Source organism: Sus scrofa, chromosome 9, assembly GCF_054392235.1.
Source record: "Sus scrofa isolate SSC_HxYL_T2T_F1_AM1 chromosome 9, Sscrofa_HxYL_maternal_Yorkshire_Landrace_v2.0, whole genome shotgun sequence".
Taxonomy (NCBI): Eukaryota; Metazoa; Chordata; class Mammalia; order Artiodactyla; family Suidae; genus Sus; species Sus scrofa.
In genome coordinates this window covers 111,318,525-111,344,587 of record NC_139391.1, presented here as the reverse complement: position 1 = coordinate 111,344,587, position 26,063 = coordinate 111,318,525, and the positions used below count along the sequence as shown (strand labels likewise).

At 40.1% G+C, this 26,063-nt stretch overlaps 1 protein-coding gene across 1 annotated transcript; it reads left to right on the top strand.

Annotated features, from left to right (window-relative positions):
* Window positions 1–537: 537 nt before the first annotated feature.
* CCDC71L (coiled-coil domain containing 71 like) lies at window positions 538–4,892 on the top strand. The gene has a single exon (XM_021063516.2). The coding sequence runs from the start codon at window positions 761–763 to the stop codon at window positions 1,472–1,474; it is 714 nt and encodes a 237-aa protein (XP_020919175.1). The 5' UTR covers window positions 538–760; the 3' UTR covers window positions 1,475–4,892.
* The last annotated feature ends 21,171 nt before the right edge of the window (window positions 4,893–26,063 follow it).

Below are 26,063 nucleotides of genomic sequence, written 5' to 3'. Positions count from 1 at the left end.
CTAGTGTTGCTTGGGTCCAAAGTGGGAAGAGTTGATGAACATGCAAAAGAGCCAAATGAAGGTTTAGAATGGAACTGTGAAAGGCCCATTCCCTCTACACCTAGACCCAAATTCCCTTTCTCTGATAAAAACCACAGCTTTTGGGTAGGTCTCCCTTTGTTATTTCCGACTGGTAGACCCCCCCAGCTCAATCCACAAATGCACACCCACTCACTCTGAGAGTGACTCTCCCCAAGGTGGAGCTGATGTCCACCCTTCACTCTAGTCAAGGGCCCCCACCTCATATAACCACCCAACTGTTGACTCGCGTTCAAGGGCCACCACCATCACCCACTCCAGCACCATCTTCCAGGAACTGGCCTCTCCCCCATTAGTCCCCGCCCCTCTTCTGAGAGCACCCAATGGGTGGAGTCGGGGCTGCAGTGGGAGGAGCCTGAGGCGGGCACATTTAAAGAAAGGCAGAGGGCGAAAGGAGGCAAGAGAGGAGAAGAAAGAGAAACCAGGGGGGCGAGGCGCCGTCCAATGACAAAGCCCAGGGGTGGGCGCCGGCCGCCATCTTGTACCGGGCGGCAGGATCTTCACCCGCGTCCTCCGCCCTCGGAGGGGGAGGGGCGGCGGCGGCGGAGGCGGCGAGAAAAGTAACGAGAGACGCGCCGGCCGGGGAGGCGCCAGCGGCGGCCGCCGCCGCAGAGCCGAACGCGGGCGGGGACGACGGCGGCGGCGCGACCCGGCGAACGCGGGCGGCCGCGAGCGGCCTCCGATGCGGCGCAGCGTGAAGAGGCGGCGGCGCCGGCCCCCGGCAGCCCCGGCCGCGGCCGCCCGGGGCGGCGGCTTTAGGGCGGGAGCAGGGCCCGAGCTGGAGGCGCGGGAGGAGAAGGTGGTATACTCGCGGTCTCAACTGTCGCTGGCCGACAGCACCAAGGCGCTGGGCGACGCCTTCAAGCTGTTCATGCCCCGCAGCACGGAGTTCATGAGCTCGGACGCGGAGCTCTGGAGCTTCCTCTGCAGCCTTAAGCACCAGTTCTCCCCGCATATCCTGCGCAGCAAGGACGTCTACGGCTACTCCTCCTGCCGGGCCCTGGTCCCCGACCCCCCGGGACCCCCCGCTGCCCGCGGCCGGACACGCAGGCCAGCACCGAGTGCGGCGGCCAGGAGGAGGCGCCGCGGAGCCCGGGCGCCCGCCGCCCGCCGGAGGAAGCCCCCGCCACCGCCGCCGCTGTCGCCGCTGCCGGCCCCCGAGGAGAGCTGCCCTGCCAAGCCCGCGGCGCCCGGGCCCTGCTTCGGGGGCCGCACCCTGGAGGAGATCTGGAGGGCGGCCACCCCGACGCTGACCACCTTTCCCACCATTCGCGTCGGCGGCGACGTGTGGGGCGAGCGCAGCCTGGCGGCGGCGCGGCGCCGGGCAAGCCAAGTCCTGCGAGTGAACCTGGAACCCGTGGTGAGGCTCCGCCGCTTCCCCGTGCCCCGGGCGTGAAACGCGGCCCGCGACGGCTTCCCGGCCAGGGACGGGGCTTCCGCCTGGAGGGATGGACAAGTGTCAGTCGAGTGTTTACAGATCCGGCCAGGACCCCGTCCCCTCGTGCACTTTACGGGCAAAGAAGTCACCGGATGCTTTTCCCGGCCTCGCGGCGCCGCCGTCTGGGGCTCAGGGACAGGTGTGCCCTCCGCTGCCTCCTGGCGCCCGGGCTGCGGAGGAGGAGACAGCCGGACCCGCAGGGGAGGGCCCTATGCTTCCTTACCCCGGACTGAGACATCTCCAGGACTGGAGGGGCAGATCCGTTTTCTCCCTTTGGACTCTACCTCACTGGTCTGGAAGTTCTCTGAAGAAGTCGTTATTTTTCCAAAGGAATTTGGTTTCGTGTTTGTGTAATAAAGCCAGAATCTACTTGCTTTCCCCCCAAATCCTCCCCCCACCCCATTTTTCTTTGCAACTGCCACCCCTCTTTCTGGACGAAAGATTGAACCTGTTTTGTACTCAGGGTATTCTGAATCCCATTCGTTTCCTAATTTTAACCGGATTCCAAAGCTCTGACCAAGGATATTTTTCTAAGAGATTCAAGCTTATGACTGTAATAGTGCAAGGATTTGTATGCTTTGAATTCCATGGGCTCAGTGATTACAAACAAAGAGATGCAAAGTACAACTGTTTGAACATTTTTGAGGTGTTCCTAAAGATTTTATATTGAAATTTAATGTTTATATTTACTGAGCTCCTAAATAAAATGGTATAAACTCATATGAAGTTCTGTTTAGGAAAAGCTGACTTGTTAAGATTCTTTTTAATTAAATAAAAATTAAAGTGCATTGAAACCACATGGCTTGTGATAAAGAAAAATTAGTTATAAAGAACTGGTGTTGGTTAAAGAGATGGATGGAATCCTATTGGAAATGATTTGGCTTCATTGTACTGGTCTAACATACAAATCCAGGAATAGTTGAAGGATAACCTATTTTAAATTGCAAATAGCAGAGAAGAAATAAATGTGTTCAAACTTTGTGATTAAAATGATAAACAGAATACCCATTAGAATTCTCAGAACTATTAGTCATCTAGAGGGGTGGGGGCATTTCTTGGTATCAAATAACTGGTTGAAGTTACTTTGGGCAAAATAGATCTCTTTCTTTACTTTCTGTTGTTGGATAGCAAGAAATGCCCAGAATAATATCCATTATTCTTATAAACATTATGACAATTAGTTGACTTTTGCTCCGTGAGTTAACTTTTTAAAAAATCTTAATTCCATTTGTAATTATGTTTGTAGTTACCGGTCTTTGTTGACAGCTGAAGACCACAGGAATCGTTGATCAGGCGAGTCACACAGTACTGACCCTTCTTTTACACTTTTATAATAGCATTTATACCATATGGCCCAGTGTGGAATTCTTGATTATCCAAGTGCCTTTGGTCATTGGTGGCAGCAAGACTTAATGGTTTTTAGCCAGTGGTGCCACAGCCAGATTTTACTGCAATATCTAAAGGGTCAAGTAGTGTTTTGTACCACTATTTTTCAAATTTAAGTATTCTGCCATGGAATGATTCATACTGGCTAGAACTTGACATACGATATCCTTAATATTAAGGCTTATCTCTGCTTGGCAGCTTCTTAGGAGAATTATTTTAATAAGAGTTGCAATTTTGACTCTTGCGATCTTAGAATTCAAATGCTATTGCTTTCTGAATTGAAAATTTCAACTTTAATAGTCCATAAGTAGGAGTTTTGTGACTTTAATTTCAGTGTACTTGTTTTGTAAAAAAAAAAAAAAATTATATATATAATATGACTTTATGCCAGTTTCCCAGTATGCCTCGTATTCTTTTATTCACTACTCAATGAAAATGCATTGTTACCGACACTGTCACACGAATAAATAAAAGTGGATAATTACTTAGATGATGAAGAGTGTTAAATTATATCTTTGTGAAAGGAAGCTTATATATATTCTTTTGGTTATTAGCTTCCATTGCCAATCGTATTTCAGATACAGTAGAGTTTTCTCCTCCCTCCCCCTGCTACTGAATTGTTACCATTTTTTTAGCAAACTAGCCCCTGAGGAAAAAAATATGTATTTGTACCACTCACTATTGTATATAGTTTTATAATAAATTCAATGGCCATATTAGAATGTGATTTCAACATATAGCTTATCTAAATAATTTCACAGAGGATTTTGAAATTAGACCTAGCTGGGAGGATAACTTTGCTCAGCACAAAACTGAAACAACTATTGACACCATGCATTTTAACTGAGATTCTTAACATTTTTTCCTCATGCCTTGTTACTTTAGTGCTCTTGAACTAGCATAAATGCTTCTTTGGATTGTCTGGGCTATCTGATTTCAGTTTGGGTTGGATTGCCCATCTTGAATTCAATATATTATTTATCTGGTTTATTTAAAAATCATGCCATTTCTAGTTTGTGAAATGAGATGTAAAAAAAACTTTTATTTTTGCCAAGTGTTCTTTAGCCAAACGTATGTTACATCTTCTAAAATGTGAAGAAACAACTAATATAGATGGTTGGTGTGTTAATAGGAAAGTGAAAGTATTCATGGGTACATTGGGCAGAATGTGGAAAGGAACTTGGCAAGGTGGCCTTTCTGGTGAGGCATCCATTTCCTGTCCTCTAAAGTAAGTCTGTAGCTTAGCTTGTATATAGTTTTTTAAAAGACATCCCATGATCTTTATTCACTCTCTTATAAGATTATCTTCTATCTCGTATGGCACAAATAGGGAAGCTAGGAGGAAGTTTATCACCTCACTATGCTTTTATTTAATTTTTAACTCTTGAGTGCCTAAATATGGTGACTGGCACCTCAGCTAACTTTTTGAGATTCCTGATGTCATTTTTATCCTCCTTCCTGTCAACCAGCAACTTATTTTTCCATGCTGAAATCAGTAATGTCATGATTGTTGAGGGTAAGCTTTGTTGTTGATAGTGCAAAGTGTTGCTGTTGTGGTGTGTATTTATTTTGTCAAAGTTTGAGTCCCCTGTTGGACACGTGTAACTAAGCTGGTGGCTGACACCTATTGATTTGCTACTTGCAAATGATACTACTATTTTTCTGAAAACTCATTCAGTTAAAAAAACATCAAAAATATTTGAATACAAAAAAATGAGGTTTTGAATTCAAAACTTTGTTGTTTTAAGGGTTGCCACAGCACTCTTTAAATTGGTGGGTTTTGGTGGACATATATACATAATATTTACTTTATTGGTGTGTTTGAAATATTTTTTGATAGACTGTTATGTCTTAAGTGCATTTGAAGGCAATTGTTTGTAATGGAACCGAATTGTTTCCTTGGACAGTTTGATGTGCATATGATTAAGATTTATAATCTGGTTGTACTTTGCTTTTTAATTTATTAACTGTAAATAAATTTTAGAGAATACGCAGTGTCTGGTTTTTCTAGTGATGAAAGTTTTTGAAGTGTGATTTTATGTTTGTATATGAGTTGGAAAGCATCTTAATTGACAGTGTGATCAGAGTTTTTTGGGGGAGAGGCAGGGATGAACTTCAAACTCCTGGAAGTCTCAAGATCTGTGTTTTGTGCTGTCTTGGGACTCTTAAGTTCAGTCAACTCTTGAATGATGTCCTGAATCTCTAGGATAGTTTTTGGTGCCCAAGTGCAAGCCATTCTCCAGCTTGCCAGCAAAAAAGACTTTAAAAATGTGTCAAAATTCAGTTATGAGTCCTGGCCCCAAGTCCTCCTGTGGTGGTGATAAAAAGTCTAAAACATTCTTTCATGGTAGGAAAGTCAAAGTGTTCCTTGTGAGTAGCAACAGTAAAGGCTGTTCCACTGAACGAGTAGACCCAGAATTTTCATTAGAATCTAGAACATGGGAGTGGAATGTTAGCAAGGGCAGGATTCATAGTACTGCTCTGTGGCTTGAATCTGTCTTTGTACCTGAGTTCCTGTCAATAATTGGAGGCAGCACAGTGTCATAGCTGTGCATCACTGTCCCTGGGATGGAACTAAGGCTTCACCATTCACAAGTGATAGCACTGGAGGTAAGTTATGTAAACTGCCTTTCTTTAGCTTCCTTAAGTATCAACAGTAGAAGAAACGATGGCGCTATTGAAATGAATAAGGGGATATTAATGGTGGGCACATGGGAAATACATAATAAATGCTATTAATTGGAGGCGTGTGCATTGAGGATATAAATACCGAGAGTGGTCCTCCGGGAATTCAGCATCCTGAGAATAGAGTGTTGTCTGGGAAAGCTGAAAGACAAATTAAGAGCTGGTAATTTGTGAATGAATTCAATTGAAGACAGAGCAATCTTGATCTTTTTTAACCTTCTGACAAACTATATAGCAGGAGCTGGGAGTAAGTTGATTTACTAGACAGTTTTCACTATTGGAAGTTTCTTCAAGTTTGGGGCTCTTTTTTTTTTTTTTTTAATCATCATGATATCTCTGAAAGCTATGTAAAAGTTTCTGTTACGTGTCTTAAAACTACCTGAGAATTTATAAAAGTAATAGATTAATGTTGTCGATCCCAGAACTTGCCAAATTTCCATACTGAGTTTTCTCTTGGTGTAAGTTTAGTAAGAGTTAAGAACCATATTAATTTGCATGTACAAAACTAAATTAGAATTAATTTCTGTGAGGTTTGTACTTCCTGTGTTAAAGGAAACAAATGAATATAATAGCTAGGGTTGAAAGAGCAGAAAATTATTGCTGAGAGTAGAAAAATTCTGTTCTGAAGGATTGACCAAAAAGCCTTTGAAGCAGGCTTTAGATCCCAGATCTGACATTTCATTTTAGTCATCTTGGTGGATAAACAGAATTTTTAAAAAAATTAAGAAACATTTTGATGTTTTAAAAAAATTAAAACCATTAAAAACATTAATAATAATAAAAAATTAAAAACATTTCAGATTTGGGGTCTAAAGTCTGTCCTTTAGATCTAATTCCTTTTAGCACAAAGAATAACAGAACATATTCTACCTTGGTGAGCAAGCCGAAGTTTCAGTATCTGAAGTTGACACAAAAGAATTTCGTTAGATGGAAGTTATCCAGTAGTTAGAAGCTCAAAACAGAGCTTGATTACAGATTGATTTCACAAGAGCAATGGCTTCTCACTGTCAACACTCACTTGTCTTGGTAAATGTCATCCTAAACCATGGTTTGTAACATCCTAAACATATCCAGAATCCAATGGGACGCTAACAATCAAAACAACAGCAAACATAATGGCTAGCCCAGCAGGTTTGAATACATATTCTGTTGGACTCAAAGTTGGACTGCTTTTGCTTCTGAAAGTATTCATATAAATGTTACTCTGAGGTTCTTCCAAGTACTGAAGTTAAATGTAAAATGTATACATATATCTTCTAGATTTTTTTCAAATGCATACATATTCCTTAAATATTTAGGAGTGAGAGTATAGGGAAAAAAAGGAGTGTGACTTAGGGTCCTAAACTTTCAGCTTAAAAAATTATTGAGGCATAACACACATATAAAAAGTGCATTAGTAAAAATATTATTGGTACAGATTGATGGAAATTTTATAAATTCAAGATACTCCTGGAACCAGCATTCAGATTGAAAAAACAGAAGGTTACCAGGGGTTCCCATTGTGGCTCAGCAGGTTTAGAACCTGACTAGTATGCATGAGGATGTGGGGTTGATCCCTGGCCTTGCTCAGTGGGTTAAGGATTTGACATTGCCATGAGATGTGACGTAGGTCGCAGATACATCTCAGATCAGGTGTTGCAGTGGCTGTGGTGTAGGCTGGCAGCCGCAGCTCCACATCAATTCCTAGCCTGGGAACTTCCATACGCCATGGGTGCAGCCCTAGAGAAACAAAAGCAAAAACCCAGAAGGTTACCAATGAATGCCCCAGAGGGCCCCCCCCCCCCCGGCTTCTGCCCCTTTTCATCACTCCCTATCTCCCCTCCAAGATAACCATTATTCTGACTTCTTTTGGCATAGATAACTTTCACCTGGTTTGGGGACTTTATGCAAATGGAATTATGTGTCATATGCCCAGCTTCTTTCACTCAAAATTATGTCTGTGAGATTCATTCACATCACTGCATGTAGTTATAAATCATTTATTCTTACCGGGCTATAGAATTCCATTGTGTAATTATTCCACAATGTTTCTGCAACTCTTGATGGTCATTAGGTTGATTTCAGTTTAGGGAAATTATTAAAAAAGCTTCAGTGCATGTAAGAGAACATATCCTTTGGTGATTTTTTTTAAAAAATATTTATCCAGGAGTGAGTTTGCTTGGGTCACATGCTATGCAAACAATCCGCTTTGCTAGACACTGCCAGAGAGTTTCCTAAAATGGTTATACCAATTTACATGAACTTTCATAATAGTGTCTGAGCATTTTGGATACTTCATATCCTTGCCAACACTTGATATCTTCAGTCTTTTTCATTTTAGCCATCTTGAATAAACATAATTTTAAAAAATTAAAGACATTTTGATCTAAGTAATATATACACATTGTTAAAAAAATAAAAACACCTTAAAAAGCATATGAGGGAGTTCCCTCTGTGGTGCAGTGGATTAAGGATCTGGTATTGCTGCAGCTGTGGCATAGGTCACAGCTGCTGCTTAGATTTGATCCCTGGCCTGGGAACTTCCATATGCTGTGATTGTGGCCAAAAAAAGCACATGAAGGTTAACAATAAGAAAGTTAAAGCCTACCTTACTCACAAATACCCCTTCCCTAGAGGCAACTGTTTTTTTTCAAGTCAGGGTTTTTTAAAAAATAGGCTATTTTTTTAGGGCAGCTTTAGGATTACAGGCAAATTCCACAGAAAGGTCAGAGAGCCCCCCCCCCACACACACTTTCTACAGATATTAACATTTTGCATTACTGTGAGTACATTTATTATAACCGATGGATGAACCATTTTTAATTAAATTTTTAAAATTATATTTTTCTTCCAGTTTTATTGCGACAAAATTGACCTACAGCACTATATAAGTTTAAGGTATACAGCAAAATGATTTGACGTACATCATGAAATGATGATCACAAAACATTTCGTGAACATCTATCATCTCATAGAGATACAAATTAAAGGAATAGAAAAAAATGTTTTCCTTGTGGTGAGAACTCTTAGGATTTATTTTCTTAGTAACTTTTACGTATACTCTACAGCAGTGTTAATTATATTTATCATGGTGTACATTACATCCCTAGTAATAATTTAGAATTAGAAGTTTGTGCCTTTTGACTGCCTTCATCCATTTCTCTCTCCTGCCACTCCCACCTCTGGTAGCCACAGATCTCAAATTTTTCTGAGGTTGTTTCTGAAGTATAATTGCCCTACAATGCTATGTTAGTTCCTATTACACAACATAGTGATTCAATATTTATGTATATTTCAAAATGGTCACCATGATATGTCTAATTACCATCTGTCACCATGTAAAGATATTAGATAATTATTGACTCAGTTCCCCACACTGTATAGTTCATACCTGTGACTCATTTATTTTGCGACTGGAAGTTTATACCTGTTAATTTCCCTCACCTATTTCTCTTTTTCACCTCCCCCTCCCCCTCTCCCCTCTGGCAACCCCCTGTTTGTTCTTTGTATCTATAACTTTCTTTTTCTTTTATTCTCCTTCTTCTTCCTTTTCTTCTTTTTCTTCTTTTTTTTTTTTTTTTTTGGCTGCACCCATGGCATATGGAAATTCCCTGGCCAGAGATTGGAATCTGAGCTGTAGCTGTGACCTATCCCACATCTGTGGCAATGCCAGATCCTTAACCCACTGCACTGGGCTGGAGATCAAACCCATACCTCAGCAGTGGCCCAAGCCCCTGCAGAAACAATGCCAGATCTTTAACCTGTTGTGCCACAGTGGGAGCTCTTATAACTCGCTTTCCCTTTTGTTATGTTTGTTTATTTGTTTTTATTTTTTAGATTTCACAAATAAGTGAGATCATATCATGTCTTTCTGACTTGTTTCACTTAGCATAATAACCTTTAGGTCCATCCACGTTGTCCCAAATGGAAAGACTTTATTCCTTTTTATGGCCGAGTAATGTTCCTGTGTGTGTGTTTGTGTGTGTGTGTGTATCCATTCATCTCTTGATGGACACTCAGGCTACTTCCTTATCTTGGATATTGCAAATAATGCAACAATAAACAAAGGGATACATATATCTTTTCTAATTAGTGTTTTCATTTTTTTTTTTTTGGATTAATACCCAGGAGTGGAATTGCTGGATCATGTGGTAGTTCTGTTTTTAATTTTTTGAGGAATATCCATATTGTTTTCCATAGCAGTTATACCAATTTACATTTCCACCAACAGTATGTCAAGAGTTCCCTTTTCTCCACATCATTGCTAACACTTCTTATTTGTTGTCCTTTTGAAATAGCCATTCTAATAGATGTGAGGTGATATCTCATTGTGGTATTGATTTTCATTTTCCTGATAATGAGTCATGTTGAGGATCTTTTCATGTGTCTGTTGGCCATCTGTGTGTCATCTTTGGAAAAATGTTTTAATAGGTTCTCTGCTCATTTTTTATTTGTTTTTTTTTTTTTTTGATGTTGAGTTGCATGAGTTCTTCATATATTTTGGATATTAACCCCTCATTGCTTATATGAGTATCTCCCCCCATTCAGTAGGTGGCCTTTTCATTTTATTGATAGTTTCCTTCATTATGCAAAATCTTTTTATTTTGATATAGTCCCATTTGTTTTTTTTTTTTTTTTTTTTTTTTTTTTGCTTTCATTGCCCTTGCTTGAGGAGACATAGACATATCCAAAAAAAAAAAAAAAAAAAACATTAAAACTGATTTCAAAGAGCATACTATGTTGAGTATTCTCATGGTGCAATGGATTAAGGATTCTGCATTGTCACTATAGTGGCTAGGGTCACTGCTATAACATGGGTTCAGTCCTTGGCCCAGAAGCTTCCACATGCTGCAGGAGTGGGCATAGAAAAAAAAGAGAATATACTACTTATGTTTTCTTATAGAAGTTTTATGGTTTCAGGCCTTACATTTAAGTTGTTAATCCATTTTGAATTTACTTTTATATGTGGTGTGAGAAATTGATCATGCAAAGAATCAAATTGTTTGATTACTGTAGCTTTGTAGTGCAGTTTGCAATTAGAAGGTGTGACACCTCCTGTTTTGTTCTTCTTTCTCAAGATTGTTTTGGCTATTCTGAGTCTTTTGTGTTTCCATATACATTTTATAATTATTCATTCTAGTCCTTTGAAACGTGCCACTGGTATTCTGATGGGGATTTCATTGAATGGGTAGATTGCCTTGGGGAGTATGGTCATTTTAACAATAGTAATTCCTCCATTCCATGAACATGGTAGATCTCTCCATCTGTGTAATCTTCAATTTTTTAATCAATGTCTTATAGTTTTCTGAGTACAGGTATTTTTACCTTCTTAGTTAGATTTATTTCTAGGTATTTTATTCTTTTTTTGCTATGATTGCAAATGGGATTGTTTTCTTAAGTTCTCTTTCTGATAACTCATTGTTTTGTATAGAAGTGCAGCAGATTTCTGTGTATTAATTTTGTATCCTACAACTTTGCTGAAATCATTGATGAGCTCTAGTAGTTTTCTGGTGGTGTCTTTAGGATTTTCTATGTATATCATCATGTCATCTGCAAACGGTGACCGTTTTACTTCTTTCCTTACAATCTGGATTCCTTCTATTTCTTTTTCCTGTCTGATTGCTGTGGCTAGGACTGGATAAGCCATTATCGACACATTATTATTAACTCACGTTAGGGTCCACTTTTTCTGTTTTAAAGTTTCATAAGTTTTGACAAATGCATAATGCCACATATCCACCATTACAGACTCATACAGAATAGTTACATTGCCCTTAAATCCTTGTGCTCTACCTATTCATCGTTTCCCCTCTCCCCCTCAACCTTTGACAACCACTGGTCTTTTCACTGTTTCTATAGTTTTGGCTTTTTCAGAATGTTTTATAGTTGGAATCATAAAGTAGCTACCTTTGTCAGGTTGCCTTCTTTCACTCAGAAATAGGTACTTAAGCTTCCTCCATATCTTTTGAGTAGCTGACTCCCTTCCCCCTTCCTTATTTTCATCAATGGGTTTTATTTTTTAAAAGCAATTTTAGGTTTACAGAAAAATTGACTGGAAAGTACAGAGAATTTCCCTGTACCTCCCTGTCCCTGCCCCCCACTGCAAGTTTCCCCTATTACTAACATCTTGCATTAGTGTGGTACATTTGTTACAGTTGATGAACCAATGTTGATACTACCATTAACTAAAGTTCATAGTTTATCTTAGGGTTCGTTATTTGTGTTGTATAGCTTTATGAATTTTGACAAATACTATTCATCTCTCCCTTTCTCCCCCAAGCCCCTGGCAGGTCTTTTGCTCTCTCCGTAGTTTGAGGTAACCTTTGAATTAGTTTAACTTTTATTCTTTTGTTTGTTATTTTCATAACTCTAGATAATATACTGTTCTGCCATTTATTGATTTATCATTTTTAGATACCATCTACTGACTTCCTTTATGGACATGAGGTATAGTTCACTTATACACCTTTGTTCTCTTTCCTCTCCTCCAGGTACACTTACATTACTGAATTCCTGTCTTTATTACTGTTTCAGTCAGGGTCCAGCCAGAAAATGATTCATTATAGGTATTTTAAACAATTACATAGGTGATAGAAGATCCCAGAAGCCAAACAACTCATGGTGATTCAGAATTAGTATCATCAGAAAGTGTTTTTACCCCAGGGCTGAAGAAACACGGGACTGTGTCCAGCAGGAGCTGAGATCACAGGAGAAGGTGCTGCCCAGAAAGGACCTAGACTCTGGGCTTATTCCCCCCTCTCCATTTCTGTCAAGCCACCATTGGTCAAACCACTCTGTAAGCCAGTGGGCAAAGAACCAAGGTAATGTAGTTTGTAGGAGAGAAGGAGGAACTGGATCTGTGGGCAAACAGATATAAATGGGTGAAGTTCATATGTGTATTAGTCGGGGTCTACAAAGCAGCAGTATCAGTAGGAATTGGTTCACATGATTATAGAGGCTGAGAAGTCCAAACCCAGGAAAACTGATGTTATAGTTCTGGTCTGAGTCCAAAGCCTGAGAAGTAGAAGAGCTGATGGTGTAAGTTACATTTCAGGTCAGAGTTTGGAAGGCAGGTGAAGAGCAGTATCTATGCTTGAAGACAGTCCCGCAGAGAGAATGAATTATTTCTTACTCGGTCTTTTATTCTAGTCAAACCTTCAACAGAGTAGATGAGGCCCACTGACCTTTGGGAGGAAAAGCTGCTTTACTCAGTCCACTGATTAAAATGTTAATCTTATTCAGAGACATTGTCACATACACACCAGAAATAATGTTTAAACAAACATGTAGGCACCCTGTGGCCCAGCCAAGTTTATACTTAAAATTAACCATCACATTAGGTAATTTCAAACTAGATACGTAAGTTCTCTTTTACTTGTTTTATCAAGTTTCACTTTCCATATTGTAAGATGAATGTCTCCCTTATTCTTTCTGCTTTTTTTTTCCCTTTCTCCTTCACCCGTGTCAGTTTGGGACTTTTCTTTTGTCATTATTATTAACATTTTTATTCTACCCTGCAATCAAATCCTTTTTAGAGTGTCCAAAGGTTGATTTTAAAAAATTGAAAACCAATAAATGGTTTACATTCTCATGACTATGTAAATAGCATTCAAATCTTAATTACTGATCCTTCTTTGCAGTCTTCGGACCTCTTGAATGAAGACATCTCTAGGGTCAAGGTGAAATGGATTCTTTTTCTTTATACTCCATCAGTGCTTTAAACCATGCCATATTTTGGTTGGTTCATTCAGACTAATACTATCTTATGGATTTTTAAAATTTTTCTTGGTATTTCTAATTGCCCTTCTTTGTTCTCTTGCACTGTTTTAATGTTCTCAAACCATGCCATCTATGAAGTTGTCTTATTTTCCTCCTAGAGTTGTCTCTGAATCCTTCTCTTCTCCTGCCCCAGGTTATTATACTGGTAACTCACTAAGCCTGCTTTATAGCTTTTGTCTTGGAGAGTTTTTCCTTTGCTGCTGTCCAGATTTGGTCCCACAGTTTCATGGTAACATGACTCTGGGATGACAGGGAATGATTAAAAGCATGGGCTCTGAAGCCCGACTGCCCAGGGTTAAATCTTAGTTCTACCACTTATCAACAACTTGGGTAACTTATTTTGCCCCTTTACAACTCAATATCATATTCTCTAAGGTAATAATAGTAACAGTATATGCTTCACAGGGTTGTTGTGTGGTTAAGTGTCATAATACATGTAAAACGCTGAGAACAGTACCTGGCAAAAAATAAGCACTCAGTAAATTTTAACTATTAGTAATTACCTTTTTTATTTATATCTCATCTCCTTGTTTTGCTCAGATAAAGTCCTAATAAAGAGTGAAAAGAGTCAAATATTCTGAGGCTTTGCATGTCCGAAGATATCTTTATTCTGCTCTCACTTAACTGATAGGTTTTTTGTTTTTTTTTTTTTTGGGGGGGGGCGCACCTGTGGCACATGGAGGTTCCCAGGCTAGAGGTCAAATGGGAGCTGTAGCCGCCAGCCTACACCACAGCCACAGCAATGCCAGATCTGAGCCGCGTCTGCAACCTACACCACAGTTCATGGCAACACCACATCCTTAACCCACTGAGGCCAGGGATGGAACCTGCATCCTCATGAATGCTAGTCAGATTTGTTTCCTCTGAGCCACGACCACAACTCCATTAATGATAGTTCTGACAGGCTTAGAATTCTAGATTTTGATGAGTCGTTGCCCCTTCCCTAAGGGACCCCAGACTTTAACACTGTTGGAACTATCATATCTACTTTCTATACTGTTTCTGACTCATATTGTCACTTTTCACTTTATTTTATTCTTTTGAATATATTCACTAAGCCCAACCCATACTCAAGGCGAGAGGAACTAAGCTCCACCTTTTGGAGATCCATAAAGAGAATTTATGGACATATTTTAGGCCACAATGGTCTGACCTCTGGGATCAAATTATTCACATTCATCTCACATGCAAAATATCCTCACTCCATACTAAGAATATCTCCTCTAAGTCGCTTAATACCATTAGCTCAAGGTCCAGGATGCTTCATCTAAGTTAGGTCCAGGTGTGGATGAGGCTCTTCGGGTGCTATTTCTTAAACACAGATCCTTGAGTATATTCCCCCTCCATCCAAATATCTGTGACTTAAAGGTACAACCAGCACAATGTGGTGGGACAGGCATAGGATAGCCAGGAAAGACTTGTTATTCAAAAGGAGGGAAATAAGGTGGTACAGGAGGGTCGCTGGTCTATAGCAGTTCTTAAATTCAGCTGGGCACAGGCTGGTAGTTCCCTCACTGGGACACAATTTTTTTCTGGCTCCAGCTCCATCCTGTGGGCTCTTGATTTCCTCCTTTGAATCATTCTTTCCTTTTTTTCTGAAAGGTAATCTGTGTCTGCAGCTGCATAATTGTCTCAGTCTACTGACTGATTGTAGTAGTTTGTGGATCCAAAGCAGTCTTTTCACTCTTTCTGTCTCCATTCTTTTAAGTAAACTTTTCTCTAAGTTGGGCTTCTGCTGAGACCGGTAAGCAACAACACTCTTCAACTTTCAGTTATGTAGTCACAACGAGAACCCATAGGTCCTCAGTTTACCTTGCTGTGTGAAGGTATGCTTATATTGTGGAATGCTGGGATTCTCCAAGACTCTACTTCCTTTAGGAAACTTTTCTGGCATCTTTTCTCAAATGTCATCTGTTCAGTTTTGGTCTTAATAATTTCACCCTTCATAAGAGCTGCATCATTATTATTACATGTGTGAATAAAATATGAAACTATATTTCAATATTATTGATGAAGATGCAAGTCGTATCAGTTAGGAATGCATTCAGCTACAAGTAACAGAAAGCCTTCCACTAGTAGTTTAGAGAGATTTACTCACAAAGCAGGCTGCATGCTGCACTAATTGAAGGCAGTAGCGTCATTTGAAGCAAGCTGCACGGAATGGCAGAACTGCTCATTTCTTATAACTTACTCTAAAAATTGGAAGAAATGTTAGCAGCTATTAATACTAATAATACCATTATTTACTGATCACTTACCACTTGCCGTCTTCAAAGCACATTACACAGATGAGCATTTCAGCATCGCAACATATTTGTGCAGGGGAATGGTTGATGTCATTTGAAAGTCACTCCTTTTCTCTTTCTCCAAGTCACAAACTGGTTGTCATATTTCTAGGGTACATGGCTTCACCAAACTTCCTCCACAGTCTCCTTTGCTTATCAATGCATCAAGCAAACTTAGATGAATTCTAGACGCTAATGCAAATTTTGGGTTTTGGAGAAACCAGTCTAGCCTTTTCAAATCATGTGAAAGATTTTTGTAGTTCAGTATACTTTCAGGATGAACACTCTGATGGTGCTTCTGAGGGCAGATTAGCCTTGTGCTTCTATTGAAAAGAACCTTGCCATCCAGGAGGCACTACAACTTTTGTACCCAATTATCAATTAAAGTAAAAACAAAGATTTTACCTTGTGTGCTTGTTGATAGTTTCTAACTTATGCTGTTACCAGTTTTCATTTTATTTAATTCTTGTCATCATACAACTACTCTAACATCATTACAGAGCAGTGGTGGACGGAGGTGTAGCATCAGCTGTGGTGCCTTCACGTGAGGCAGTAGCAGTGGTTAGCATGGACTCCATTCACTTCTTAGCCACTTGGGTTTGTCTACTTCTCTCTATTTTTCTCACCTCATCAGCAATGAGACTCTGATTAGTTAATGAGTCTTTAGCAGATTTGAATATAGACTGTCTCACTGGATAACTTTTGTGTTTAGCTATGGCTAGGGTAGCGGGGTTAGTTCTGACAGAAGCACTTGGTTTGGTGGGCCATAGAACAGTATCTGTGCCCCTCCTCAGAAAGGGGCAGAATACATTTCAAGCACTTAGGGGTTTCACTGCTTCTGGAAGACTGATGTGTTTTTGTCATCGTCATCCATTTACCAAACTAATGTAAATTTTATGATAGAACAAGTTGGGTGTATGTGTCCTTTGCAGATTGAAACCCTGGTCCTAGTTTTGGATATCTTAATAATAAGTCGTGGCTTTCCTAAAAATTTAGGAGTATATTTTTATATTCCTATATTTGTGAGGGAGGGGGGAAGGCCAGAGCATACTTTGAGAAACTTTGCCTTAGAAAGTTATAGCCTTTCAGTTTTCAAAGCACTGTTTACAACCTGGTTAGCAAAGCTCTAGAAGGTTTTTGTCAGTATAAATTTAGAGCTTTCTTGAGATCTGGATTTTTGTCTCCACTTTTTCATTACTTTTAGTGTGTTGCCTCCAGAACTTTCTTTACTTCATTTACATTATTCCATTAGGTTATTTGGCCAAACTTGTCAAACTTTTCCTCAAATCGAATATGAACATTTGGAAGACATGTTCAATACCCAAATTTTTTGTTATCTTTGGTAGGAGTTGGTTCTCTCTGTGAAAGATGAAGAAATAAACTAATGTCTTTTGTTGGTCCCAAATGAAAATGTCTTTTTTATTGATCAGCAAATATACATGCAAAGAAACAGGCTGGGTACTATAAAGAGGACCAAGAAGGCTAGGAGTATAAATTATATTCTATTTGTGTTATCAAAAAAAAAGAGATAAACTACTTTATGTGATTAATGAGGGTAAGCTATGCTTAAAAAAAAAAAAAAAGGAAAGATAACCATGGAATCAGAGAAAAGTTAAACAATAAAATATTTTTTTCCCTAGGGCAGTCAGGAATTACGAAAAATACCACACAATCTGTAAATTTTGTACTAAAAAAAAAGTGACTGCTAATAAGATTATACAACTTTAAAAGTTTTTGCTCTGTGTAGTATTATTATTCCTTTGTTCTTCAAAGCTGAACACATTTTTTTGCTTCTGCTTTTAACGTGAAATGAAAAGACATTTTCTGCCTGTATTTCTTCTTGCTATCTTAAAGCTGAGCTTTTAAAAAAGTCTTTTATGTATTAATTCTTCTCTATCCATCCTTTGTACTAAGCTAGCTCTGAGATGGGGAATGGTGTTGACTATTGTTAACTCAAGCCCAGTGAACTTCCATCGTCATCACACCAAGCATTTGAGGAGACACGGAGTTCATCTCTTGGAATTCCTTTTCTAGCCCCCGAGCAGGATTCCATCAAAATCATCCGTAACATATCAGAGACCCTGACTCTGGAAGGAACTATCTGATTTGACCTTAAATGTTGATGTTTCCAGAAACCTAGGCATTGAGGGGGCTGGGGATTGGGCAATGGGAGAGGGTGACGTTGTGCAAGTGCAGAGTATTCAGGTTTGCTTGAAGCCAGGCAGAGCCCAGAGAAGTTCTGTCTTGGGAGGACTTGGCTCAGCAGGGCTCAGCCCCACAACTGTTGTGGAATTAGGGAAAAATATACACATGAGAACCCATATGAAGGCTGCCTCCAGAACTCGAAAAGGGATTTGTTCTTTTTTTACTCAATAAACGGTCTCAGGGGATAATTACTTCACCTTTCTGTGTCCAGAGTACTTCTTCACCCTAATTCTGGTCTAAGTATTGCCTTGCAAATTTCTCTCCCCTCCTGGACCGTGGATTCCTCATGGGCAGGGCTTATCTTTTTATATTACAGTAGTGCCAGCCATGTGCAAAGTGCTCAGTGGATACTGAATGAATGCATTGTGTTTGTGGAGTTCAGACAAACAGGCCCCCAAGATTTGCCAGTTTGAAGAACTAGCTGTGTTGATCCAGTTTATGTTTAACAGAAGCTATCTATAATGGAAAAAAAATATATATATATTTGACCTCATTCTCCCAAATAAGTTTCACAGATATATATTTTTGACTTATGAAATACATAATATGTATTTTGACCTATATATGTATTTTTAAAACAGAAACCTGTGTAATAAGATTTTGATGAATTCCTAGCCCTTTGTGAGCAAATGAATTGGCTGAAAATTTTGGTGTCACTTTGCTCTTCCTTGTAAGCTACTCCTATCTAGTTATCACTACGTTGCAGCCCCTTAGCAAGAGGGGGCGTGGTGCAGTGGTTAAGAGGGTGGCTTCTGGAGCCAGGCTGCCTGGGTTCCAAAATCCCACCTTCCCCTCTGACCAGCAGTAGACCTTTGAGGGAGCTACTTAATCTCCCTGTTCCACAGCTTCCTCAGCTGTAAAAACAGGTGCCTAACAGCACCTACCTCATAGAGCTCTGGTCAGAATTCAGTGAGACGGCAACAGGTAAAACACTAAATTGTGCCTGTAGTTTGGCTAGCTCTGAGTTAATAAATCCTAGCTTTTATTAGTACGAATGTAAAAAACTTTGTAAAGACCGAGGTTGCTCATTTGAAATTTTCAGACTGGCATGTATGTGCTGAAGGCAAAGAACAGCTGCAGTACATAAAATGGCCTATTGGAGTCAAACTTATTTGGGAGAAGGGAGTCAAATTCGCTTACAAACTGAGGGGGAAATGGTCAGAAATATAGAGGATAATAGAGAGAACAAACTCACTTTGATTTAGTTCCTACAATACCCCAGGTACTACTCTATGCATTTTACGCTTGTTTTTCTTTCAAGCAAAAATAGCAATCCTATCAGATAGGTATTATCATTCCCACTTAATAGATGAATAAACTGAAGCTCAGAAAGTTTAAGAAATTTTCCAAATAGCATACATCTATGTAGTTGCGACAATGTTTGAACTTAACATCTGTTGTTTCCTGCTTGCTCCACTAAACTTTATGAACATTTTTTAGGGGGGAGGTGAAATAAATTAGTCACCCCTGGAGGAACCTGCTATAGGACTGTGAAATCCAAAAATGGAAAACAGGTGTTCCCGTCGTGGCACAGTGGTTAACGAATCTGACTAGGAACCATGAGGTTACAGGTTCGATCCCTGGCCTTGCTCGGTGGGTTAAGGATCCAGCATTGCTGTGAGCTGTGGTTTAGGTCACAGACGTGACTCGGATATGGCATTGCTGTGGCTGTGGCATAGGCCGGCAGCTTCAGCTCCGATTGGACCCCTAGCCTGGGAACTCCGTATGCTGCAGGAGCGGCCCTAGAAAAGACAAAAAAAAGTGGAAAAGAAAATCACTTTAAGAACCCTGATTTGTTCACCGTTGTATTTCTCCTGGTATACAGCATAGATGATCAATATCTGCGAAACGAATATGTTTATGAATGAATGAACAAAAACATGAATTCCTTTACTCCTAAGATTAGATTGTTTAGTTTGGCTAAGGATCTCAGGGCAATCTGGTTTACATCTAAAGTCCTTGTATGTGTCTCTTTGAAATGCCAAAAGAAGGTGAAAGAGAAGGGTGTTTAATCTAACAATTGTCTCACATTACTTGTAAGCCAGGAAAAAAAACAGACTTGGAGTGCCCGTGGTGGCTCAGTGGTTAATGAACCCGATGAGTAGCCATGAGGACCCGGGTTCGATCCCTGGCCTTGCTCCATGGGTTTAGGATCCCTCATTGCTGTGAGCTGTGGTGTAGGTCACAGACGTGACTCGGATATGGCATTGCTGTGGTCCCGATTGGACCCCTAGCCTGGGAACCTCCGTATGCCACCGGTGCAGCCCTGAAAAAAAGACAAAAAACAAACAAAAAAACCCACACCAGACTTCATGACGGTAACCTTGGGGAGTCACACAGAGTTTTAAACCTTTCCTCCTCCACCCTCAGCTGCCATCCCAGAGCCTCTCTGTGTTGGAATCCTGCAGGCCGACTGCAGATTCCTCTTGCAGTTTATAATGGTTATCATTGCTGTTGGACTGCTACAGCCTGACAGTGTGGACTAGGTCCCAGTTCCCTTTTGCCTCCTAAACACTGTCATAAGGTTTCAATCCCCAGTTTTACTCAGATAAACTACAGAGCTGACAAACAAGGCAAAATGGAATTGTGGAAACAGAGTCAGAGTTACGCTGAAATAAGGACAGTGTATGTGGGAGTAAATGGGGGAGACAGGAAGGAGAGGGCTACCCAGAGAGTCTTTAAATGGAAGGTCAGATTCTAGCCCAGGTGGAGAGTTAGCCCTTGGTACCTTCCTGCAGAGCTCATTATCCACTTTGCAGCTATAGGATGGATCAGCTGCTCTCCTCCCCCCCCGCCACCCCCGGCTTGGTGGAAAACTCCACCAAGAGAATTCTCTTGTTCTCTTGCCCTGCAATGCTTACCTTCTGACGGTATTGCTAAAAAGCACCTTTTTTCTCCTAATAGAACAGGTTCATTTACCTCTGCCAGACTCGACTTTGCTTTCTTCGTCTCAGCCCATTTATTCCCCCCATGGCTTTATTCAGACATTCAACAAAAATTGACAGGGGGCCTCTGTGTGCCAGGATCTGTTCCAGAGGTAAACCCTGCCCCACTGGCACTGACAGGCTGGTGGGTGATTCTTAGGTTCTGTGCTTGCAGCCAGGACACAGAGGGTTGCTCCACAACCTTCAGTTGCTTTGTCATTGTCATTTGGCAGGTGTCTGCCTGCTTCTTTTCTCTCATCATATACAGGATGGAATCCAGTGCTTTGGGGATATGGATGATTATAGTGAACAGACTCATGGATGTCTATTATCTTGGTGAATTGTATGTTTTTTTTTTTTTTTTTTTTTTTTTGCTATTTCTTTGGGCTGCTGCCGTGGCATATGGAGGTTCCCAGGCTAGGGGTCGAATCGGAGCTGTAGCCACTGGCCTACGCCAGAGCCACAGCAACGCGGGATCTGAGCCGAGTCTGCAACCTACACCACAGCTCACGGCAACGCCGGATCCTTAACCCACTGAGCAAGGACAGGGACTGAACCCGCAACCTCATGGTTCCTAGTCGGATTTGTTAACCACTGCGCCACCACAGGAACTCCTGTTTTTTTCTTTTTTCAAAAGCTGGTGAGCTAGACTTTTATCTATCAATCATCTATCTATCTGCTTATTCATTTATTTATTTATTAATCCCCCCCCCCAAGTCTTTGATGGTCACCTCTGGGCTGCAACCAATACCTGGGGGTGGGCTTAGCCAGAGCCCCGCCTACTAAGCTCTGCCCTCACACTCCTTGTGTTGAGCCAGTATTTTAAACAAGGCAAAACCAGAAGTGACTATCGAAAGTCCTAAGGGACTGACAAACATTCAGTGGTTTTGGGGGCTTGGTCAAGGGACAGAGTTGTTGGGCGAGTACCCAAGCTGGAAGGCTCTTTATTCCCATTAAAGTGCAGCCATCCTGGACCTGGAAAGATGTGGCTTAGAGCAGGCTCTGAAAACAGACCTGCCCTACCCACTCATTTTCCCTGTTCCAGCCCAGAGATCCACAGCACCTGCTCAGGGTTGCTCTGTTAGTTAGTTGCTCTCCTCATAGTCTGATTCTTTGTTCAGCATGTTTCTCTGCAGATCCATTTGCCTGGGAGGGCTTAGCTCTTCTTGGACTTTGATTGTGTTTTACGGTAGGAATCAAACTGTAGGTAGGTTTCTTAGATAGCTGAAGCCGAAGAAAGGGCCTGTGACAGCCAGGTGGAGTGACAGGCAAGGAGACCCAGAGGAGAGGACACTGAAAAGCCCAGTGAGTGGGCCTGGGAGACACTTTGCCTCCTTCTATTTTGCTCCAAGCTGGTCTTAGTGAGGATGTCTGGGCAGCCTGGTCCTGAGGACAGGTGGAGTTCCATCACTGGTCATGGCCTGGGGCAGGGGACACCTGGGGTAGGTTCCTGGGAGTTTGTGGAAAACAGGGGTGTGTGTGGGTATGTGAGTGAGAGAGAGAGAGGGAGAGAGAGAGAGAGGAAGAGGAAGACAGAGAAAGGGAGAAGGGGAGAGGCAGTGGAGGGAGGGATGTGATGCTTATTCTGATTACCTATTCATTTCTGAGTGTTTCAAATTACAGAGCATTTTCCTTAAAAAATTAAGTCCCAAGTAGTAACAACAACAACAGCATTAGATCTAGACATTGATATTCATTGTTTAAAACAATTCCTTCTAAATATATTTCTTTGATTTTATTTATTTATTTTTTCCTTGGGACTGCATCTGCAGCCTATGGAAGTTCCCAGGCTAGGGGTCAAATCAGAGCTACACTGCCGGCCTACACCACAGACACAGCAGTGCTGGATCCGAACTGCATCCGAAACTTACGCCACAGCTCACTGCAATGCTGGATCCTTAACCCACTAGGTGAGGCCAGGGATCAAACCTGCTTCCTCATGGATACTAGTCGGGTTCTTAACCTGCTGAGCCACAACAGGAGCTCCCATATTTATTTGATTTTAGGGGTTGGCTTTTGTCTCCTCTGAATCCTGGAAGATACAATGGAATATTAAAGATGATTTGAAGTGGAACCTTCATTGGTGTGATTTTTAATTCATTTCACAGATCGCACATTTTGGCAGGAGACATCTGAAATATACAGTCAAATGAGCTATCCCAGCCAACATGGAGCAGAGAGCGAGGTGGGATTGGGTGAGTACAGAGAACACAAGGTTTAGAAGCTGAGTTCACAGTCAGCACAACTATCAACCTGCTGTGAGGATTCGGGCAAACAGGGTTCTTTCCGTTCTGAAGTTTCATGAGGCAAGTTAAAGTTCTCCATGAATTCTGTACAATCAAAATTCATGACTGTATGAATAATTCAGAAAAGAGGGTTTCAGATGGAGCTATTCAGACAGACTTTGTTCATCTTTCAAGTCATTGATGAAAACAGTCAGAACTCCAGGATCACCTGGCTGAGGTTCAGAAATTGTATTCATTCATTCATTCATTCATTCATTTAGGGTCTATTTAGGGTTAGGGTTAGGGTTAGGGTTAGGGACATTTTGATACTGAATTTAATGTTGTCCAAGTTTAGTTCTTCTATTGTGGCCCCTTTTTAGTTAAAATGTTAGATAAGCAATGTATTTATCTAGTGATAGCAGAGCTAATGTCTGAGTAGAGACATCATTAGAAAATGAATAAAGTTTTCTGAAGCTATTGTAAAGAATAGTCACTGATTAACATAAACTGTGATAATAGTGACCAGTTCATGAAAGAATACTGTGAGCCTAGATTCTGTTGTGGAATACAGGGTTTTTTACATTGAAAGATGATTAATCCCAACATTCTTACTCCTGATGGGTAAAAGGAGAGGGATAGCTTAGTTGAAATAAATTATTGCTCTTGAATATTTAAGTATAAAGCAGAGTCTGATGAATTGTTGTGCTAGTTGTTCTTCATTATGCAATAGACAGATAAACTAATCTCTCAAGAAAAAATGTTATTCACCAGTTCTTTGATTATAGAAGGGCCCCTGGAAATTTCGCAGAAGATCTTTTCTGCAGATTTGCTCATTTTCTCACTGCCCCATAGACTCTTTCCTCATGCTTTAGTTTGGAGTTCTAGTTCTGAGAGTTAAGGTGCTACCTCCCTCAAATATTTTGAGTAAGTCTTTTCTTGTATGACAGCTCCATGGTTAAAAAAACAGATATATTTACTATTTCTAATATAGTCCCACTCTTTTTAAAAAATTTTATGGAAGTATTGTTGATTTACAGTGTTGTGTTAATTTCTGCTGTACAGCAAAGTGATTCAGGTATGCACATATATATTCTTTTTCATATTCTTTTTCATTATGGTTTATCAGAGGATCTTGAGTACATTTCCGTGTGCTATACAATAGGACCTTATTGTTTTCCCATCCTATATACACTACTTTGCATCTGCTAATCCCAAACTCCCAATCCATCCTTCCCTCACTCCTCTCCCTCTTGACAACTATCAGTCTGTTCTCTATGTCTGTGAGTTTCTATTTCATAGATAAGTCCACATTATAAGTGATATCATATGGTATTTTTCTCTTTCTGACTTACTTAGTATGATAATCTATAGATCTATCCATGTTGCTGCAAATGGCATTATTTCGTTCTTTTTTATGGCTGAGTAGTATTCCATTGTGTATATGTAACGCATCTTTATCCATTCATCTGACAATGGACATTTAGGTTGTTTCCATGTATAGACCCACTGTTATGATGATAGGCATGTAAGCTGTGTTTACCTTTCTGGGAGAGCAAATTGGCAATATATATCCAGAATTTAAACTGCCGCTTATACCCTTTGGCTCTGTATTTTCACATCTAGAATTTTGTCCATATGCCATAATCAAGACGAAAGACTAAACTATTATAGAGATGTTTGTGTAAGAATATATGTAAGGAAATTGGAAATAAACAATGGCCAATAATGGGATGATAATTAAGTTAAAATATACTCACACAATGAAATTTTATGTAGTCATTAAAGTCATGTTTTCATAGCATGTTTAGTGCTCTGATGTTAAATGAAAAAGAACAGCAGTATATAAAGTAATATATAAGATATATTCCTAATCCAATCATCTGTCTGGACATTTGGGTATCTGTAACTGGGTCACCATGCTGTACAGTAGGAAAAAAATGTATTGGGGAAATAACAATAAAAAAAATTTCAAAGAGATATCTTTCCAATTTTATTTATTTTTTCAAATACCTCAAAGCATTTTGAGATATAATTTACATGAAGTCAGATTTTCCCTTTTAAGGTATATGTTTTGATTAGTCTTGACAAATGTATATGGTCATGTGATAACCTCCACAATCAAGATATTGACTCACCACCCCCCCAAAAAAATTTCTCTTGCCTCTTTGTAGTCAGTCCTCTGCCTCTACTTCCAGTCCCTGGAAATTATAGTTTTGCATTTTCCAGAAAGTCTGCTAATGGAATTATACAGTACATTGCCTTTTGCGTCTGCTTCTTTCATGTCTGAGATCCATTCATATTAGGAACACTAGTGTTTCATTCCTTTTACTGTTGAGCAGCATTACAATATATGGATGCTTCACCATTTGTTCATTCACCAATCTGTAGACATTTGAATTGTTTCCAGTTTCTTATGTTTATGAACCATTCATGTATAGGACGTAATGCTTTTACTTCTCTTGGGTAAACACTTCAGGTGAAGGGTTACTGGGTTGTATAATGAGTTCATGTTTAAGAAGTTGCCAATCTCTTTTTCAAAGTATGTGGACCATCTTGCATTTCTAAAAGCAGCAAGAGTTCCAATTGCTTTGTATCCCCTAAGCTCATGGTATTGTCCATATAAAAATTTCAGTGGTTTTTCATTTTCAAGCATCTTTTCTTTTTAAAATTTTTTTGTTATTACTATTTTTTTAGTAGTTATTTCCCCAATATAATTTTTTTCTACTGTACAGCATGGTGACCCAGTTACACATACATGTACACATTCTATGTCATGCTCCATCATAAGTGACTAGACATAGTTCCCAGTGCTACACAGCAGGATCTCATTGCTAATCCATTCCAAAGGCAATAGTTTGTATCTATTAACCCCAAGCTTCAAGCATCTTTTCATGTACTTATAAGCCATCAATATAACTTCTCTAGTGATGTTTAAATCTTTTAAATCTATTTAAATCTTTTAAAATTAGAGTTGTTTTCTTATTATTGAGTTTTGAGAGTTCTCTATATATGCTGTATACAATTCCTTTATCAGATATGTGATTTGAAAATATTTCACCAGTTTATAGCTTATCTTTCC

Bases quoted from the DNA above. Each gene is read 5' to 3' on its own strand.
- CCDC71L (XM_021063516.2), top strand. From the start codon at position 761: ATGCGGCGCAGCGTGAAGAGGCGGCGGCGCCGGCCCCCGGCAGCCCCG.